Source organism: Pseudorca crassidens, chromosome 8 (assembly GCF_039906515.1).
Source record: "Pseudorca crassidens isolate mPseCra1 chromosome 8, mPseCra1.hap1, whole genome shotgun sequence".
Taxonomy (NCBI): domain Eukaryota; kingdom Metazoa; phylum Chordata; class Mammalia; order Artiodactyla; family Delphinidae; genus Pseudorca; species Pseudorca crassidens.
The window spans coordinates 75,222,712-75,245,388 of NC_090303.1; the positions used below are offsets into that span (position 1 = coordinate 75,222,712).

Below are 22,677 nucleotides of genomic sequence, written 5' to 3' on the forward strand. Positions count from 1 at the left end.
AAAGATGTATGAGAAATAGACCAATGTATTGTTTTCTACTATTTTTACTTATTTTAATTCACTACTAAAAATTCTGTAGTAAATATTTCTCATGGTCAGAAAAAATATTATCAATGATTTTTCAGCTTCTAAAGAAGTAATATTTGATTATTGAGAATACCTGTTGAGTTCCTCTTTCCTTATCATTTTTTTATGTTGAGTAAACATAGGAGTTATGAAACCAATGTCCCACTTCTACATATTTCACAATATCTTAAATTGGTTTTATTTACGTAAGTAACTTGACCTCAAGGGCTTTACTATACTTCATTTTTTTAGACATAGGTAAGAGAATAATTCTTTATCTGCCCAGAAAAATTGTGGAGAGGTGTGTGGATCCAGTTGATTTTACTTCTTTGATTTTAGGAATTTCAAATGCCTTTCTAGGCATGAAGAAAAATAAGAAGTTTGACAGTACTTACAATTGTTTTTCTAATCTCCATTTCACTCTGCTTTCATCTAATAAAATAGGTAGCATGCTTGAGCCCTTACAATCTGCCAGGTACTAGATAAGCACTTTATATGTTTTGTCTTATTTCTCATAACATTCCTATGATGAAATCTTAATGTTTCCATTTTGCTGATAAGGGAATGGAGGCTTAGGAAGGTTACAGAACCTGGCTCAGCTCACAGAACAGGCAAGGGCTGAAGTCAGGTTTTGGACCCAAATGTCACAGACTACAACTCCTTCAGTGAACCTTCCATCTGGCTGTATCCTCATCCTCCAGACTCTGTCAGCTGTCAAATTCTGGATACCCCTTGATGATATTTACCCGGGATAGTGGTGCTTGTTAAATCTCTGCCATCATGTCTGAAACTTCAGCACCCATATGAGAAATCCTTCCACTACTGTCCTCAGAACTTACGTTTTACAGTTAGTTCAGAAGCTTCCTTTCATGGTCACATGCTGAGCTTGGTGAGCACCTAGACTTACTCCACTTTGGAAATGTCACACTCTGGAATCTCTTTCTTAGTTCAGAATTTCCTAACCTTAGCTCTCTCAGTCTCTTCATCCCACCTTTACTGCCTTCCAATTTCATGAAGATTTCCAGGCTCCTTAGTTCTCCCTTTTGGACTACTCCTGGTTTAACCTTCACCAATGACAACACCAGTCACTTCAGTTCTTCTCCCAGCAGCACCCTCAATTCTCTTTTCCTTTCACTGAATCTTTTGCTACAAAACATTCACTTGATATCTTTGACAAAGGAGGTGCTATCTGGGAAAATCATATACTCTAGTCAGTTATAAGTTTTATACAGTTATTGTTTCAACTTCAAATGGGCCTATAAACTTTCTTGGGAAATCTTTTCATTTGTATTTAGTTAATTTTCTTTACCATTTCTCTAAAAGCTTTTCCAGATTTTTATCACTTTCCTGAAACTCCCAACCTCTCCTAGGTTCTGCTCACCCCCAGCAGATGGTCTTGACTTCTGTAAGATATAGAGAAAATATATAGATGCTATAAGATATGCAGCATCATGTATGCATACTTATAACTTCTTTCTTTGCCCTTGGGATTATTTTTTTCTTCTCTTTCTTATCTAAGTGAAAGATGTATGCTTCCTCCTGCCTTTGACTAAACTGTTATCATCTTGCTTCGTCTTCTCAGGACATGGGGCCAGCAATTAGTCTCTCTCTACAAATTTTAACATCTTTTTTTCAACTGACTCCTTTTCACATTTAAATATTTTCAAGTTAAAAAAATTTCTTCTCTGACTTTTGCCCACCCAGCCTCATCCTCCAAGCTTTATCATTCTGCTTCCTTTGGCCATCAAAGCTGTTCTTACTTCGTCATCTTTTATGACTTTTCCCTGCTGCAATCTGGATTCTGCCCTTACCAATATATTAAAACTTTTCTTTTAAAAATACTTATTTAACTTAGCTTTAGTGAACCATTCTTTCCATGTCATCTTATATTCCGACCATGACTTCTAAGTCTTCCCTGCCTGCCTCTTCAATGGTGATGGGCCACTGTGTCTGCACCTAGGCTTCCTTCTGGCATTTCATGCTCTCTGGGTGACTCAGGCTCACCTGACATCAATGTGCTGATGACTCTCAAAGGCAAATCTTTAGCCCCAGTTTCTTTCCTGAACTTCATACATTATTTCCAAATTCCCTGCAAGCTCCTCAAGCACTCACATTTATCACTCCCCAAGCTTCATAAATCTGCTCCTTCCATTGTCTTCTCCACCCATTTGATGATGTCACCGTTCACCCAGTTATTCAAGAGGCAAGTCCCTGATGAGTTATATATGACTCTTCCCTCACACCACACAAGCTGAATAGGTACAATTTCTATTTATGTATTAGGTAGCTGAGCTTTAGGGATTTTAAGTAACTAGAACAAGGTTATACAACTGGTTAGGAGAGAGCCAAAAGGTCAGCCTAGGTTTCTCTGCCTCTAATTAAAAGACATGGACTAATGTTTTACTGTATACAAAATACTTTCATATATATTACCTCATTTAAAACCCTCAACAACTCAGGAGACTGAAATTCAGAATGTCATGATTTATTACCCAGCTAGTTGAGAAGATGAGACAGAGACTGAAGTAAAGGCAAAGGATATCATAATTCTTCCTCTGACAACCACAGGGGACTTGTAAACATGGAACATGTTCAACTTTACTAGGTATCAAATAAAAATAAGATCAATAGTGAGATTCCATTTTCACCTATAAAACAGAAAAAACAGAACAAAACAAAATAAATCCCAAACCAGAAAGCAACAGTGTTGATAATGGTTCCTCAAATCTAGCACTCTCATACCTTAATGGAGGAAAATTTGGAACTACTTTTCAAAAGACTTAGAATTTTTGCTATACCTTTTGCCCTGGAAATCCCACGTTTGGGAGTTTATACTTATAAAAAAAAAAAGAGATTTGCTCCAAGATTTATAGCAAAGTCCATGCATCACAGAATTATTAAGTTAAAAAGAAAACCATATAATGTCAAAAATAGAGAACTATTTATACTTTATCCATGCTCTTGGATACTATCCTGCAACTTAAAATTATATTTAAAAGAATGTTTAATGATATGTGAAAATATTTATGATTTATTGTAAGTCAGAAAAAGCAGGTCACAAACCTTATGTATAATTTTTCCTTAATGTTGTAAAATATCATATATATGATTATATATATATATATATATGTGAAGGAGTGGAGGGGTATCATTAAAATGTTAAACATGGTTTCTTTTCAGTGGTAGGATAACAGGTGATTATTTTTTTCTTCTTGCTGCTTTCCTCTGTTTACCAAATTTCCTGAAATAAGTGTTTTACTTCTGTACTCAGAAATTAAAGTTATTAGTAAAAACAACCTTCCATTGGTCCAAGGGTTTATTGGATAAAAGTCCTATTTCTAAGCATGGCACATGAGCCCCTTAATAGCCTGCACTGCCCACCTTACCAAGGATACCCTTTGTCATCTTACCATATACATCTCACCTAGCCACTCACCATTCCTGAGATGTATTTTGTTCTTTTAAGCCTAAAATGTGCATGCAGATCCTTCTTCCTGGAACACCTAGACTATTTCTTGCTCTTGTGAAATAACCACTTACATCCTTCATAGCCTAGTACTGTGTCATCTACTTGGTCAAATTCCAGACTGAGTCAGTTGCTTTCTCTAATGCGCTCCTATAGGACTTGGTGTGAATTTTCAGTTGTAGCACTAAACACATTGCAGTATTAATATCTAGCCATATGTTATTCTCCTATGTGGGATTTTTGAAGTGGTCTTTTTAAAAAATATTTATTTGTTTATTTGGTTGTGCTGGGTCTTAGTTGCGGCACGTGGGATCTTCGGGGATCTTTAGTTGCAGCATGCGGACTCTTAGTTGCCGCAAGCGGGATCTAATTCCCTGACCAGGGATCGAACCCAGGCCCCCTGCATTGGGAGCATGGAGTGTTAACTGCTGGACCACCAGGGAAGTCCGTGAAGTGGTCTTTAATACAGAGGTGATGCTCAAGAAATGTCTATTAGTTAAATAAATGAATAAAGGAATAACAGATGCCTTTGTCTCATTTAAAGACTTTTCATTGCCTACTTCTTAAAAGCTTTGCTTTTAGTTACCTGTTAACTGAAAGGGGTGTTAGCCATCCATATCATAAGAATTCAAGCAGTGGTCTTTAAGCTTAATTGCTTATGTATGCCCTAAAATAGTTCTGAAAAACTATGTATATCTGATACATTTTAAGTTGACTTTTCAACTTAAAAACTAATTTTTCAACATAGGTTTAAGTGGTGGCAAAGAATGTAATTCTTGTCTATTGTATATTGTTTTCATATGTTAAATAATTTTTTTCAAAACTTGGGAGCTGCAGTTTCAGTGCAATTTCATGGGAAATAAATGAATTTATGAAGTCAGGTCTCATTGTCAAGCCAATCAGCTAAATGTGACTTGCTTTATGTCAGGAAAGTGTGACTTGACTTTAAAATACAGATAATAATTTGTATTAAATTATTAACTCATTAAAATTAAATAAATAATAAGTTAATTAAAATATCTTATTTCTCAATTCATTTCTGAAATCTGATTCTGAGATGATAAGACACATAGATCGCCATCAGTTTGAAACTTGGGTGAAATAAGATGTTACCTCCTTCAGTATTTCTGGCTTTGCTTTTATGGGATCACCTTGCAGGAGAAAATCATTCTCTTACAGTCCCCTTGTTTGTATTATTGAGCTTTTTACACTCCAGAAAATGCAATGTAACTAAACTTAGGGCTAGTGAGAAGGCTGCCTCTTCTGTGTAAAGTGAGGGAAGGACAATTGTGAGCAGGAAGTGGGAAAGAGAAATGACAAACAGCAGGCAAATTCTCAGGCAGACTAACTTCAGGAAGGAGTACTTTTGCATGTTGAGGATGTGGGAATACATTCCGTTAAAACTGTGTGCACTACCTTCCTCCTGATAATCTGTAGTGCTGTTTACTTTGGTTTGAAGACCACTACCCTAAAGCTTTCCATGGGGCAGTAGAGAAGCAGGGCACTTTCAAAAGAGAATTCTTTCTCCCAGCTACTCTTACAAAAATGGAATTCATTCAAATCATATGGCAGTATCATCATATTTACACTTAATAATAGCTAATTAAAGAAATGCTTTGAGCTTCTCAGAGGAAGGTACTACCAGCATGATAGAGCAGAAGATCTGGGTTGTAATTCTACTCAGGCCTACTACTTACGTGACTTTAGTTGCTTAACTTCTTTGAGTCACAGTCTACAGCTTTGAAAGAGAATTATAAAATCTACCTCATATATTGTTATTCTACTGAAGATTAAATAATTATGTTTATGTACCCAGCCTATAGGAGAGGATATATATTTATGTGTGTGTATATATTTACATCACACGCACACATATATATAGATAGATACCTTTATATATGTAGATAGATATCTTTAATTAAATTTGGCGGTGAGCAAGAATCTGAGAAATTGAAATTATTATTATAATTTTCAGATGTTTTGGATTATGTGCTCTAGAAATCATGTGCTATCAATTGTGTGCTGTAAAGTATGGGTCATGTGCCATGTGCTTTTCAAACTAATCATACATAATGCAAATAGCTATTGAAAATATCTGAAAAACATGTTTGTTTGTTTTTTTTACAGGGATTTGGGAAATTATTTGAGAAAGCAAAACAAAATAATAACAATAGAAAAATTTCCAATGGTGATAACAGCCTCTTCTTCAGTAACTTCTCACTTCTCGGTGCTCCTGTCCTGAAAGATATCAGTTTCAACATAGAAAGAGGACAGTTGTTGGCCGTCGCTGGATCTACTGGAGCAGGCAAGGTAGTCTCATTTATACCTCATTATGAAGATCTTAACTTGCCATGATTTTCTCCTTTCTTTTTCTAGTTTGTCTGTAATGTAATAAGGTGTTTTGGAGAAATTCTTACATTGGTATTAGGAGAATACTTGGATATAGAGTTCCTTATAATATAAATTATTCCACTGATAGCATCCTCTAGCCTTTTATTTCTTCCTATTATTTTCAGTGACTTTTTCTTTTATATCTTTATATTTTGGACACTGCTCAGCACAGCGTCATGCACATACAGGATGAGCATTCAGTAACTTTATTGAACAAATAAAGCATCCATTTTTACCAGTCCGTGGCACAGACATTTTCTCAGAGCTGGTCCAGGAAAATCATGGCTTAGATTTTACTTCAGTAACTGCATGTAAAAGGTCCCATTTTGTTGACATTAGAATTTTGGAGAATGGACTCAGACTTGCTTATGATTTATTATGAGGAAAAATTATTGAGTTGGGACAGTTTTTTGAAGGCAATACATAGGAATGTTAATTTATTCAGTGCTGGTCAGCCTCAACACCTGCCCCCACCCCAACTAATTATAAACCACGGATATTTGGAGATATATCTGACAAAAATTAATAGGTTAGAAAGCTAAAGGGTCAAAGTTTATTGTCAGAAGAAGACTTTATAGTGATCTTCAAAGACCTGAGTTATTGTTCAGATAATTATAAACACTTGTCGTCTTTATCTAGGAAATAAATTTAAAGGGCATGAAGGAATAAAATCAGGGATAAGAAAGGGCCTCCTGGCTTTGGAATGGGCTACTAAGGATAATAGGTATTTGCTTTGAAAGTCTATTAAAAATAGGTTCTTCATCCCATTTGATTATAATTTTAGCTTTGATGAAAGAAAAGGAAGGAAGGAAGAAAGGGAGGGAGGGAAGAAGGGAGGGAGGAAGGGAGGGAGGAAGGAAGGAGCAGTGCTGCTATAAGATAAAAATGTAAATAAAAATAGAAATACTCCTGAAAGACAGTTATTTATTAATGTCTAATTTAGGAAGAACCATATTTTGAAGAATTTAGTCTGAGACGTGGGAAACAAAATGCCATAGAAAATTTCTAATCATTGAATTTGGTGTTCATAGTGCTAGTGATATACAGTTTGCTTATTTCTCTCTCCAGGTACGTTCTCCCACATGAGAAACAGGCCTTTCAATAAAGTAGCTGTAGTTGTGCATTTTCTTCCTAGAAAAATGTGTTTCTTCTTCAAGTGCTACTTTTTTCTTCTATTTCTTGTATAATATTACTAGCAATTATCACTATTAAAAGAAAATGATACCATAGGAGGAGTTGCTAATAAGCAAGTCACAGATGATCTAAACAAGAATGATTGCTTGTGAGCACACAGTAATAGTATTTCACAGAATTTTTTTAATTAATTTTGTTTAGGTGTTTAAAATTGCTTCTTTAAAGGTGTAAACAAATAGCTTTGGGATTACAGATTACAAGACTTAACCAGCAATTAAATTTCAGGCAACTCTATTAAGAACTGATGAGCAGATAATTGCTGGCTGGAGTTACAGTTGCATCTTCTGGGAAGTAGACATGAAGATGGAGTCAGATGGAGGCAGTGACCCCTTAGGAATAATTAAACCCCTCTGAGAAACAACTTGGCAACTCAGTCTAGGAGGATGTCCTTTCATCGTATAGGAATGGAGCATTTTATAATCTTATTAGATAAAAGGTCTAACTAAAATATAAGATAGAATAATTGAAAATATTCACATTTCAAGATAATTCCTGCACCACTCAATTTGGTAATTTGTATATCCAAAGCCTTAAAAATAACCAAATAACTTGTCGATTTGTATGACTTATCCTAGTATGTTTGCAGAGATTTTATATATTCATCACAACATAGTTTCAGTAGCCCAAAATTGGGGGAAGCCCTAAATATCTAACAATAGGGGATTGATTAGATAAATTTTGGTGTAGTTATATAATGGCATGTTATTCAGTCAGGCTAAGGGATGTTAAAAAATGACTCTGAAGATACTCTTAAGTGAAGAAAGACAACAGGTTATAAAATAATATGTACATTATGATCTGCATTTTATAAAAGCATATATATGTGTATACTTGTGTCCAGAAGGACATTATGGATCAAGTAGCTATCTCTGAGATTTTGGTTGTATTTTATATCTCTGGAAATCCAGAGATATAAAATACAATAAGGTCAGGTATAAGGATTAGATAAGGAAATGTATAGAAAGCCCTTGATGCAGTACTTGGAACAAAATACATGCTTAATAAATGGTAGTTGTTTATACTGTTGTTAAAACTTTGTAGAAAAGCAAGAAAATGCAGATAGAACAAAAAATATCAGGGAAAAATGCACATTATTCCTAATTTCACCTGTTAGGGATAATCGGGTAAATATTTTGAAATATTTTTCTTCTAGACATTTTCCTATATATATGTGTTTATAAAAACCAAAATAGGATTATTCTCTAATACTGTATTGTAACCAATTTCACTCAGATAGAAATCAAACACATCACAAAGCTTTATCTGCAGAACACAGTCATTCGCAATGGCTGCATAGCATTACATGTTTTTGTTGAATATTCAGATTATTGCCAAGTTATTTTTGTATAAATGATGTTGTGATGGCATTCTCTATTATTTGTAAATCGATTGATCTGTATCTTTGTGCATTTCATAATTTTCTAATGATCAGTTTCTAAGACTAGGATTGCAGAGTCAAAGAGTTTACAGATTTTAAAACCTAATTTTTATTGGACTGTTTAATTTTTGAATAAAACACACGTCCTAGTCTCTTAAAAAAACCCAGTAAGGTCAGGTTTAATTTTATCACTCTCCCTTGTTATTAATGTCTAGACTGTAGGGGAACCATGTCTTCTTTGTTTTTATATTCCAAGGACTATCATAGTACCTAGCGTGTAATAGGTGCTTGATATAAATTTATTTAATTGAATGTCTTTGGGAAAATGAATTTTGGGGGTGTTCTAATCTACATTCAATATCTTTCATTTATGAAACTTCCTTGAATTATTTTAATTAAGCAGTACTGGTGTAAGAGTCTACACTCCTGGGTATCCCCAACTAAAGGCTGCCTTATGGTATCGCCCCCAGGGTGTGGGGATTTTTAGTTCTTCTGTTGTCTACACAACTGAAGCAGGTCTGTGGCCTTGCTGACAACCCCTGACAGCACATAGTCTCTGTCTTCTGCCCTGGCTGGCCTTGCTCTGGAACTCTTAGCTTGCTCTGCTAATAACTGAGTATCAGATGTGTGGAATGGCTGTTGGCTTCTGTTTTTGCTTACTTTTTAAATAAAATACAAAGTCTGCCAAGTTTTATCAATATTTGGTATTTTATATATGTATTATATTCAATGATGTTTACATTTAACTTCACATCTCTCAAAATACCAAAATATTGATAAATGTTTATATTGATAAATATTATATATTTATCTATATAAGTTTATATAGATAAATATTGTTAAATATATAGTTAACCTTTGTATTTAATATATACAAACCTATATTTAACCTGTATATTGTGTGCATATATATGTATACATCTATGTGTATATATACACATATAATATATGCCTACACATATATATATTTATATATTATATATATAGATATGTAATCCATATATAATCAGATCCATTCCATTGTTGGGATCTATAAAGCTGTTCTATATGAAAATAACACTTCTAGTTTTAATTTTTATATAGAAGAATTTTATGTAGAAATAAGGAATTTTGGAATTTTTTTCCCTATACAATAAGAATTTTAAAATTTACTGAACTAGATATCACAAAGATGTCTGTCTCTTGTCCCTCCTTTCTTCCTAATATATTTTAGGTGATATTATTATTTATTAAAATTAAAAATTCTGGAAAATTAAAATGTATAAAAAGTTGAAAAATTTCCCTCTCACTTCTGTTTCTCCTCTGCTTATTTTCCACTTTCCACCATTTCTCCCAACCCAGGCAGCTACTCTTGTTAATTTTTTGAATGTATATATATTATATATATCGCTGTATAGTATTTTATTGTTTGGTTAGAGGTCTGTAATGTAATGAGTCACCTATCGATTGACATTTGGGTTATTTCCAGTGCTTAACTAACACAAAGAATGACGCTATGACTAATCTTGCATATATGCCATTTAGCACGCCTACAAGTATTTCTGCAAGGTAGCTTCCTAGAAATGGTGAAGCATTTGTATATCTGTCAAACTTCCTGAAGGTTGCATCGATTTATTCACGTGCCATACAGTCCATATAAGATTGCAGATTTATCCACAGCATCCCCAGCAGATGGCATCTAATTTTTTAATTATTTCCAGTCTCATTGGGTGGAGTCGTATGTCAGTGTTTTTTTCAATTTGCACTTATTATGAATAAAGTACAGTATCTTGTCATATGTTTAAAGGCCATTTCTATTTTAATTTTTGGTAAAATATCTGTTTGTATACTTTGCACAATTTTCTAATGAGATGTTAGTGTTTTTCCTTTTGATTTTAAGATCACTTAAGAGGGAAATTATTCCTTTGAGTGATATAACTTGCAAATATTTACTTCAGTTTGACATTCTTTCCTTTCATTTTCTGTGCACAAGATTTTTTTTAACGTGATTTAATTTATCTTTTATAGCTTCTGGATTTTGAGTCATAGAAAGGCTTTCTTGCTCCATTTTTCTTTCTGTTTTTTTTAAATTTAGGCATCCTTCAATGTTTTCTTCAAGTATTTTATGGTCTTATTTTTATACTTATTCTTTGGCCTGTTTGGAGTTCATCATGCATATGGTGTGATATATGGCTACAGTTCTTTTGTTTGACCTCCAGTTGGCTGTTCAGTTGTTCAGCACCATATACTGAATAGTCTATTTTTCTCCACTGATTTTAGATGACATCTTTATCAAACACTAGTTCTTTTATGCATTTGGATTTGTTTGTGTAGTTTTAATTCACTTCCATTGGTTTCTATATTTATGTACCAGTAATTCACTGTTTAAAGTTATTGAGCCCTTCTAATTTAATATAATGTATCATATCATTAAATTATTGAGTAAAATACAATATCATTTAGCAATTATATTGAGTAGGTACTTTGTGCCAGGTACCATTCTAGGCCCTGAGGATATAGTAGTGAACAAAACCCACAACATACCCTCTTCCTCAACCCAAGAGGCTCACATTCTAGTGGGAGATATACATATGTGTGTGTGTGTGTGTGTGTGTGTGTGTGTGTGTGTGTATGTCATATGATAGTAAATGCTATGAAGATAAAACAGAAAGGAAGATTGGTGATAGCGGTGTGATTTTAAGCAGTGGAGATAGAGAAGGCCTCATTGAAAGGTAACATTTGAGCAAAAAATTGAAGGAGGTGAGAGATTAGGTCATGTGGCTCTCTGGGGAAGTCTTCCAGGTAAGGGGTGGAGCAAACCTGTGAAATGGGACTGTGTCTGTCTAGTTCACACAACAGCAAGGAGGTCAGTGTGGTTGGCACAGTGAGCCATGGAGAGTAGAGCTGTCAGAGAAGTAATGGGAGCCACACCATTACTTGGGACCTTGTAAAAAGGCTCTGAGGGACTTACAAAGGGCCTTGTGAGGAGTTAGGCTTTTGTTCTGAAGACATTAGAAACCTTTGGAGGGTTTTCAGTAGAAAAGTAACATGATCAGACTTACATTTTGACAGGGCCACTTTGAGAATAGATTATAGGAAGACAAGGGCAGAGCAAAGACGTAAGTTAGAAGGCTATTGTATTTATTCTGGCAAGAGATGATATTAGCTTAATCCAGGTAGTAGTGGAAGAAGCCCTCAGATTCTGAACATGTTTCCAAGAAAGGTACAACGGCATTAGATAGATTGAACAAGGCATATGAGAAAATGAATGAGCCGTCAATAAATGTCAGCTGTTACTAATCTTTCCCTGACCTCTTCCAAACCCATCCCAACAATCTGAATTAGGTGCCCCATCTCTGTGAGCCTCTATTGTAGCATTTATCACACTCCATTGTAATTGTCTCTTTTATTCCTCTTTGTTTTATTCCTGTTCGTATCTTTTGTGCATAGCAGTATACCTAGAACAGGAAGTGCTTAAACTTTTTTGAATTGAATAAATTAATATAGAATCTTTAAAAATTAGAAGAGTTACTTCTGCTTAGGATGACAGTTGGAGGCACGTGCATCCTGAGAGTGATTTGATCAAGTGATTTAACGTAATAACAATGGGTTTATTTCCAGACTTCACTTCTCATGATGATTATGGGAGAACTGGAGCCTTCAGAGGGTAAAATTAAGCACAGTGGAAGAATTTCATTCTGCTCTCAGTTTTCCTGGATCATGCCTGGCACCATTAAAGATAACATCATCTTTGGTGTTTCCTATGATGAGTATAGATATAGGAGTGTCATCAAAGCATGCCAACTAGAAGAGGTAAGTAATTATGTGAAAAATATCTGATTATGCATATGAAACCTTCAAACTAGATATTTAACTTTTTGCTTAATCAATCTGTATATATTAATCACATTTCCACAATGGGTAAACTGTGAGTAAATTAATTAATAAAATATATGACCCCTGCTGTAAGAAGCTTGCAGAAACATAAAGAAATTACAATTTATTTTTTAAACGGTGGTCTGGTTTGGTTACAATAAAAACTCTATGAATGGTAAGAATTTTGTACACTTATTAGTGAGACAGATGTCCTCCATGGACATTTATATAGCATATATTTTTTAAAAGGTACTTCAAAATTACATAAGAGGATTTTAATTATTTTAATAACACCATAGCCTAATGAAACAAACATTGACCACCAGTAGGGAATCAGCGATTAAATTGTGATTATATCTCATCCTTTGGCCTTGAACGTGTAACCATACAACTTTTAGTGACTAATTCTCTGAAACAGAGGCAAAATTACGATGACTCACTTCGTGACAATATCGAGGAATGAGCTAATCATCTGGAAATACAGAAAGCATTCCAAGTGAAGTCAGTACATGGATCTTGTACTATTCAATACGTAAATTGCATAATAAAGGGTTCAATAATTATCGATGTTAATGGTAGGGAATATATCATTATGAGGTTGATCAGCAGGGAAAATATCACATTATGAGGTTTATCAGTAGTATTGCCTGAATAGTGATCTTGATTCAAAATCACTATCCTTGGTAAATGGCATTTGACATTAGTAGATTCCTTTAAATCAACTTTTATGAAAAAAATTGCAGTGGAATAAAATGAAGCTTAAAATGCAGCGCAAGAAAAATAGAAAAAAGGCTAATTGTGGATTAGATAGAAACTGCAGTCCTTACAAAAGAGGGCTACATCCTTGAACAAATGGCTTTTTATGTATATACTGACTCATTCAACAGTAGTTTTTAAAAGCTCCATTCTCTTATTTTTCATACACTCTGAAAGCATAATAAAAATGAAAACTATCCTGAAAAATACTGGATTTACCTTGAAGAAAATATTCCTCATTCCTCAAAAGCTCTTCTTCCAGGGATAGTGTTTACAACCTAGAGGTTGGAACACTCATTACATTTGTTATAAAGCATCTGCATGTTTCTAGAGAATACAGATATTTGTCTAGGAGGGGGCTAGGATGTAGGACTGATAGTGAGTGCCCTGCAAGATAAATCAGGGGCTCTATTTGTTTATTAGTGGCAAGGTGTTGGCAGGTTTCTGGTAGGTTTTATTTTTTGCTTTGAATATATCTTTTCCCATAGAAATGGTTTTATAAATAGTGTCTTGATTCCCCCAAGTAAACCTATGGAAGTATATTTAACCCAAATACGGCATAGCTATATCAGTAGTAGTAAATTCAGAGGTATAGGTACCTAATTCATAGAATGAGCATTTACTATCTTCTGAATAGTGTGCTAGGTCCTGAGAATGCCAAGTTGAATAAGATGTGGTCTATTTTCTAAAGAGTGCATAGTAAAGTGACCTGTATTTTAATGAATGGTTGTATGGTATGTGAATTATATCTTGATAAAACTGTTAAAATAATGAAGGAAAGAGGATAAGAATAAAAACATATTCCTTTTTTTTTCTGATTCCATGGCCAGCCTTAAAATTATTTTTAAAGTGTATAATACTTTTTTTTTTTTAGTATATTCTCAAGGTAGTACAACCATCACTACATTTTGAACTCCTCTAAAAGAAATTCCGGTTAGCAATCAATTTACATTCTGTCATACCTAACTCGTCCACCCAGCCCTAAGCAAACTTTTGTCTTTAAAATATTCCTATTCTAGATATTTCACATAATTAGAATCATACAATATATGGTTTTCTGTGCCTAAATGAACTTTTAAACTATAAGAAAATAGGGAGTCTTAATTTTGAAAACATTTATTGAAACTTGCTGTCTTTTATGAAAATATGAATAGAGCAAGATCTATATACTGCGGAAGTTCATGGGCCAGTAGGGAAAAAAATCAATAAAGAATGTAATGCTTGCTCTAATAGGAACAAAAGAGACATTTCTATAGGAGTAAAAGGATGAAGCTGAGACTGCTAATGTAAGGAATAATCTCCAGAGGAGGCACAAGGCTGATGTCCTCTGATGGAATGATTCCCTGTGGAATTCTAATGGTGACAAGAGTGAAACTTATGGCGTTGGAGGAATTTTTTTTGATTAAGAACATTAGAGCTGCCAATAGGAATAGAGAAGATTAGGTTGATATGAAGAAGTGAAGATTGATGAGTGATGTTCCCTGGATTGTTGAGAAAATTAAATGAGATAAATAGAAGGTGCCTAACACAACATCTGGTACAAATTAGCCATTCAGTAAACAGTAGCTCATTTCTATTTCCTTTGGAGGTGGAGAATACTGCTAGAGAGCATGACGTAAGATAAATGTGTCTGAGAGCCTGTTCTTGTTAGTGAGTACTGGGGAAACAAGGTGGGGTTTGGCGTAATTGAAGAGAACCGTGAAAAATCATCAATATCAATTTTGATGCTGACAAAAGCAGTTTTAAGAGAAAATTATAAAAGTGGTCATCTATAGCTGCTCTACATGACCCAATCAACAAAAGTTGGAGTGTTCTGTGGGAGAAAACAGTTGGCATACGATCCTGAAGGTCTGGCGTGTAGGCATATTGGTTCCATGCTCCAGAAATGGCCACAGGGTTGGGAGGTGCTTCTAGTTTCTCTCTCCCTTTCAGACCCCACAACATGACTTCTGTGATTACCAGACACCGTTCACTGTGGTGGAGGCAAGGTGGGTACGAAATGAAAACTTTATTATCCCTTTACTCAAAGAAAACATATGCAAAGAGACCGTTTCAATACAATATAGCAAGCGTTGGGGTAGAAGTACTCTCAGGCACTACAGAAGTCCAGTTGAGGGAGCTTCTCAGGGAGGCTTTCTCTAAAAACAGACACCTTGAAGGATAAGTAAAAATGGAAAATATATTCTGGACAGAGGAAACTGCATGAGCAGAAAAACCAGACATGAAACCACTTGGTTTGCGCAGGGAACCACAAGCATCTTGAGAGAACGAGAGTATTATTGGGGGACAGTGAGTGGGGAGGAATGAAGCTGGAGGGCCATGTCTTGGGAGCCTTGAAAACCAGTCTCAGGAATTTGGTCTTGGAGAGCTTTAATCAGGGAAGTGTAATCAGCTTTGCAATTTAGATATATCTCTTTGGCTGTGATATGAGAAGCAGAATTAAGGTGGATGTGATTCAGACCTTTGTGGACTAACAGAAAGAACAGAGATTTTGAAACCTGATAGAGCTGGGCTACTGAAGAAAGTTACTTAACCTTGCTGTATACTGAGTTTTATCCTCTGCAATATAAGGATAATATTACCTATTTTATAGGGTTTTGTGGATTCTTCTGGCACATAGAAAGTACTTAATAAATAAAACAGTGATTATTATTAGTAGTAGTAGTAATAGTAGTACTATTTGCTATTCTGATTAGAAGGAGGAAGACTAATAGGAAGCTATTTCAGTAATCCAGATAATGTCAATGATGGACAAGAAGAGACTAAAGTATCAGAGTAATTATGAGAAGATAAGGAATCCCTTATTTGTGTACTATTCAATATTTGCATCCTTAGGAAAGGGCATCAGGAAAAATGAGCCTTTGGGAAAAAGTGAATATTTTTTTCCTCGAGAAGTTGGTTTAGGATCAAGGATTCCTTACATAACAGGAACTGGAAAGAGGTACAGGTAGAGAGGCTATGGGTTTAGAAAAGAAGGATGTGGAGGTCAGTTAAGATGTCTGATCTTACGATGACTAAGATGTCTGATCAAGCAGAGGGATCACAGGTATTGCTAACAAAGTACCAGTGGAGGACACCACTAGATGGGTTTTAATAATGATGATGTTCTTTGTTTTTTTATTGTACAATTCACTCTTCATCCTCTTTGCCTTAAAATAGCAAATAAAACACTTAGTTTTTTATTTTTAATAGTCCCTGAGTCCCTGCTCCTTTCTGTCCTGCTGACGTTTGCAACTGACTTAGGTCTTCCTAGTCATCTTATGATAGGCAAAAGCATTCAGTCTCTCCTAAATTCCTGTACTTTAAACTGGCAAATGTAGTAAGTACAATGAGTACATTAGTATATGATTTTCTCTTCTCTTTACTGAATGTTTCCTGTATGCTGTTATCTATCCAACTACATGGTAAATTCCTTGAGAATAGTGATTCTAAACATTTTATTTTGGGATACTCCACCAAGCACATTGATAGGGAGAAGGATAAATTCTTGTTGGATGACTGTTTCAGAAATATTTTGAAGTAGGCATGTCAGTTGCAAGAATTTTGCTCAGAAAATGTTCTTTTCTGAGCCTCACAGTCTCAGAGTTTGAGGAGACAATTATACAACAACAAGTTTTTGCTGGGAGTGACAAATAAAAATAATTAAAAATGCTAGACTATCCTGACAGTCAAAATCAAGTTTCCCCTATTTTAAATGACTTTAAAAGTTACCGATTTTTGTTGTTGTTAAACAACTGTTCCCGCCTTTGAAAGAGGCCAGTGAGGACCTTCCAAAATGAAGGTTTTATTTTTTTAAGCATTTGGTGGAGGAGTTTTGAGCACAGGAGCACAAAATACCTACAGAATCCTTGAGGGTTAACAGCTGGTGTCAGCCCAACACTCCCTCAGCGTGTTCTCTCTGTGGCCCCTATCACCAAATACAAACGTTCACGATTCAGTAGGTTTTCATTTTGACTGGCAAAGCTGATCTGTTTCTTAATGTACTACATCTAGACTTGGGGCTGTAGATGAGGCGGAATATTTTCTTCCTCATTTTTGTGTTTTTATTCAACTTTGATATCTACAAAGCACTTGAGTGTGTAATGATGCCTGGTGTCATAGGAGTAGGCAGGTAGGTGCAAATTTGCTTCGATAGGAAAAAGCATGCACAACATAGTTCACATAGTTTTCTGATTTCAGTCTGTGGTTGAAAACTATTCAGCCAGTGGGATTTAGTGAAGACTCTATCACAGGGAAGAGCATGGAGACAGTGCTATGCTGATAGAATAAATTGTAACAAGCAGACACGAGTAAGCAAGTCCTGTTGACTCTTCACCTTTAGGTCTCCTCTTTCAGGAACTTCTCCATGTCTTGCTTATATGTCCTACTTTGGATCTAGATTATAGTAGAATGGATTTCTAGACAAATTAATAGTTAATTCTTAAAAATACCATTTTGTATCCTTGTGCCCATTAACTTCTCCTCCAAATTTTTCTTTCCACGTTCCCAAACTACCCTTAGAATCCTCCTATTTGTGACTTTTGTAACCAGCACTGAAGATTTTACTAGCTCAAAAAGAGGAATTAATATAATTGGGCCCCCGTTAATTTACTTATCCCGTAAGGAGATTATAATCATATTTTGTCATTGAAAGAGTGACAGGTTTCACTGTCCTCTTGCCTTTTAAAACTTTCCAGAATACCGCTCCTTTGCCATTCTCCAATATCTTATCCTATGATACTGTCTCACAACTGACAGCAACAGATCCCAGGCAGGCTAGTGTTTGGGTACCAAGTAATTGGACTGTCTTTCTTCAGTGACTCACTCTCTTGTAAGAGGACCTGGTTTGGAGCCGTAATTGGCTTTTGTAACAGTGCATGGTGGGAGGTGGAGTGGGGGATGTGAGAAGAGGTCCGAGGCTTAGGATATGTTACTGGTTTCCACAGGGCTGTTGCAGTCCTTCTGTAACCACAAAATGGTCGTCATTAGGTAAATATTTGTCATGGCCATTCATTACATACACATTGTAATAAAAATATTTACTGTGTAAGTTGAAGAAGTAAAATCTGTTTGTGTTTTCTATTCCACTAGACAGTTTTCACATTTAGTCACTAGAAGAAAAAAACATTGGGAGGGAACTTGGCAAGGGATTACTAAGAGAAAGAAATCTTGGGAGGGAAACTGGCAAGAAATATGAAAAACTTGGGAGGGAAGTAAGCAAAGAAATGAGTTAACAGCTGTTCTGGAAAATAAATTCCATCATGCAGATACCACAAGACTAATTAAATTTGAATTTGACCCCTGGATCTTCAAATCTGGCCAAAACTCACCTGCATTGAACAGACTTGACCTTTGGGTGGTCAATCCACCATTGTAGGAGAATTCAGGAATGTTCAGTTGGGAGATCTGTAAATAAAAAATGGCCACACAAATTAACATTTGCATTCAATAGTAGCCAAGATATAATAGACATCCAAAACAGATATTCGAAACACACTGAACTATGTCCCCTAAACCAGAATAAACCACACTAAGTGACTGTACCTTGAACCACCTGTCATTTTCTACTGATAGGTAATTAAGTTTGAAAGCACTCCCATTTATTTATTGTAATATGAAGCAACTACATTTATTTAATAAAACTGTGGAACCAAACAGGAACACCATAGCATTTCCTGAACTAGACTATTATTTCACTTCATTTGAACCCTGGAACTTAAAAATAAATACTAGCTAACATCCATTGGGAGGGCACAAGTCAACATTGCTCTGCTAAGCATTTTTGCACGCATTGGTCCATTAATTCTAACTTTCTAGTTATCTAGTGACCACTTTCCCTAGAGTTTGCAATCAAAATGAAAATGTGCTGAATTCTAAAAGTGTGAACTAGGGTTTAGCAATTAAGATTACAATTCTGGAACTAATTATTAGCTTAAACAAATGGGAGTTCTTACATCTCTAAAACCTGAATAACCCTAAGACTGCCCCTCTTCCTAAGATGTGGGCAGATCAACAGAACAGTAGTATAAAAGTCGAATTATAAAAGAATCTTTAGTTGCAAGAAAAAAAAAAAGTCAAGTTATAACTGTCTGGGACCAAGCTATCTCATGAATAGATAATGAAATTAAGATATTTAAGCCAGGCCCCTCATATTAAAAAACAAAACATCATTAAGTTTTCCAAAGGTCAAAGCCATGCTGTATCATTATATATAGGCCTGATGTTTCATCCCTTTTGAAGAACTGGGATACTGGACCCCACACTCCTGGAATTTTCCATTTTGTAGTGATGGCTAATTCAACAAGGTCAAGAGAAGATTTTACACTTATATTTTAATAGAACTTTAGACTTTAATAGAACCTTAGAACTTGGTAATGTTCATAAATTCCTTTCCAGGAAGGGACACTTGGGTTTTCTAAAAATTTAGTATAAGTATTCTGTAGACAAAAATTGCCCTTGAAATGGCAATTATATTACCATGAATATGTTTCAGAACCAAGTCTGTAATACCTAATTTTTATTTAGAAGGTTTAATTACCCTTGATTCAAATTTCATAAATTAAAAAATTGATTTCAATAAGCATTTGTTGAGTTTCTGCTGTGGACACAGTATATGTTAGGTACTCTGAATGCTGCCTGCAAGTATAACAAGGGTCCTGTCTGTAATGAGTTTTTGACTTACAGATTTTTTGGGGGGGGAAAAATATATCTCTATACACACACATATATATGAATATATATATTCACTCATGTAGTAAATATTTGTGAGTGCAAACATTAAACTAGGGACTGCATCAAACTCTCGGAATTACTGGTAAAAAAGGCACAATCCCTGTCCTCAAAGGTCTTCCACTCTGGTGGAGATGAACAAGTAAAACCAGTGCAGTTTGTTAAGTTCTACGATATTGGTTAATACCGGGTACTTATATGGTATAGAGAAGCAGCACTTAATCTGGTCTTAGAAGGTCAGGTGAGGTTTCCCTGGAGGAAGTGACATCTAAGGTGAGAGATGATGGATGAGTAGGAGCCATTTGAATGAAGAACAGGGAGAATATTCCAGAAAGAGAACACAATGTACAAAGCTGGGAGCCAACAGAGAACATTGTACTTTCGAGGAGCTATGATCAGTTGTGTGTGGCTGGGGTGTAGGATGAAATGGGCTGGAGTCAAGTGAGAGCACTGCACTTTCAGGGGAACTCTAGGTGGTGCAGCGAAGCTGGGACCTGGAAAGGAAGGCGTATATGATGAGAGCCGAACTGGGAGAGAACAATCAGATCGTGGTTTCTGTCTCCCCACTTGCCAGCAATTAAACCAAATAGCCAAAAGAGGCAGAAAGAGAGAGTCATCCACACTTCACTTTCATGTTTCATATACCTGGGGAAATGCAGTTCTCATGCAGCGGTTTAGCTGCAAGAGGAGTTGGTGAAACGTGGTGCTTAGTGGGAGCACAGGCCCCTTGGGAGGGGAGCAGGTGGGTCCTCCATGGTTGCTTTTCTTCACTGGAGGGAGTACCATAATAAAAACAATATTTTAGGGAGATTTATCCAGTGTAACATGAAAACTGGAGGGGGTAATGGAGATGTGGATAGACATTTATGAAATATTGTTATGCACATTTTAAAGTGTAAGAAATGAAAGTTTGAGAGACTTGTTGAAGATCACGTCTCATAACTGATGGGACCAGCAAGAGAATCCAAATCTTCTGACTTCTTCTCTTTTTTGCTATACTCGATTAGGGTTGTTGCCTATTAGAAACTCCTACGACTTATGCATTGAACATTGCAGACTTTGAGTTAGGACTTCAGGCTGGTTAATGTCACTATGATTGTAACAGTATTATTAAACCATTGGGATTATAAGTCTGCCATTTGTGAAAGAGAAGGTTACGATGACAAAGACTTGTGAACTAACGGCACTGAAAATTTCGTGACATAGTTTTGAAAAGTCTTTGCAGGATATTTATTTTCATATAATTGACATATCAGGCTACCATACTCCTAAATTCCGTACTCCTTGATCTTGGGAAGACCACCTATACTAACACACTTGAAATTTAAATGTCAAGACATTTCTACCCGTATCTTCTCCCAAATTATCTTCTTTTCTTCTCACCTTGGGGCAGAATCTCCTCTTCACGCCTCATGACCTCAAATTTAAAATATGGAGGTCTAAGTAGGTGGGCAGTCAGCTCAGGGAAGAAAGCCTTCTCAGGGAAAGTTGAGCAGCTGGTTTTCTAAAATGAGCTCTTGAGAGAATAAGGATCTTGGTAGGATTACTTCAGAGGTGATGGGTAAGGACATATTGAAGCCCATCTCCTGGGGAGCCCTGGTTACTAGGGACCCGGGAGACCTTCGAGGAACTCCAGAGCAGGATCAAGTGCGAGATAACACAGTAATGTGCCAATGAAGCTCTTGAGAAAGGAGTACTTTCTAGATGCTGGATTTGTCCCAGTATCTTGGGCGGGTAGACCTAGAAAAGATAGTTAAGGAATGAGTAGGTTCTTAACTGCCAATTCTTAGACCAACTGAATTAAAATTATCTAGAGAGAGCTTTTAGAAAATAGATTGTCAAGAATCATTTCAGAGAATCTGAAGTCTGGAGTCCAGAAATCTGTCATTAAATGAGTCTAATGTAGAGCTAGAACACAATAAATAAGATTCTTTGTCTCAAGTATCTTTTTTAGCTTCCTTGGGGACACTTATCTCAAGATACGTTAAAGCACTGCATTTTACAGCTCTTCAAGCTATGAATAGAATTACATATATACTCACCAGTTCATACATAAAAACCATGTATGTATATATATATAAATATTAAACAATAGTTTAATATCGACAACAAAAGACTGTAATATCTATTATAATAGTGCTTTTTGTACTTTTGTTGGGTCCAATAACGAATATATTGGAATTCGAGTTTTCTGCTATGAATTGGTCAGTACCAAAGCCCAGTGAAAGAAGAGTTTTTATTTTTCAAGTTGATAGAATGTTCTCACTTCTTAAGCTTTCTAGCAAGGATTAATCTTTAGCCAATATTTGTAGGTACAGCTATTTGTAATCAAGTTTGACTTAGGCCAACAGACTGTCTTCCCTAATGAACAGAACTCCAATTTTTAATTTATAGAATTCATTCATGTATATTCCCTGCTTTAGAAGTTAACCTCCCTCTTTGGATACGTATCATACAGTGCTACATCCACAGTTACAACAGCTGTGTGCAAAAATGGTTAATTCATTTTTTCTCTCTATACAGTACTCTTTTGGCTTTCTCACATTCTCTTCTTCCTCTCTTCTCCCTTCCCCTTCCCTCTGTTCCCCCAACACTTCTTTTCTCCTTCCTCCCTCTTGCCTAGTTTCCTTGTGCATAAAGCATAATACAAGTGCTTAGTAATTATTAAACATTAATAACAGTGGCATTAACTGTCTAATGATTCACTGTTAAAGACATGTTTATTGAATGGCATTACTTCTGAAGTTCATGTTCCCGCAACCCAAGCTTCTCACCATCCTCCCTTACCACAAGCAGCTGTATTGTCAAGGTTGTTCTGAAGAGTGATAAGACAGCCATAAAACAAGGTTTATGGTATTTTCCT

The 22,677-nt window shown here is 35.6% G+C and overlaps 1 protein-coding gene across 1 annotated transcript in view; it reads left to right on the forward strand.

The window, feature by feature from the left end:
* CFTR (CF transmembrane conductance regulator) overlaps positions 1 to 22,677 on the forward strand; it is a 367,232-nt gene that overhangs the window by 240,366 nt on the left and 104,189 nt on the right. Inside the window, exons 12-13 of the mRNA XM_067746815.1 lie at positions 5,660 to 5,842; positions 12,096 to 12,287. Of these exons, the coding sequence (XP_067602916.1) occupies positions 5,660 to 5,842; positions 12,096 to 12,287 (375 nt within the window). The remainder of the gene's footprint in view (positions 1 to 5,659; positions 5,843 to 12,095; positions 12,288 to 22,677) is intronic.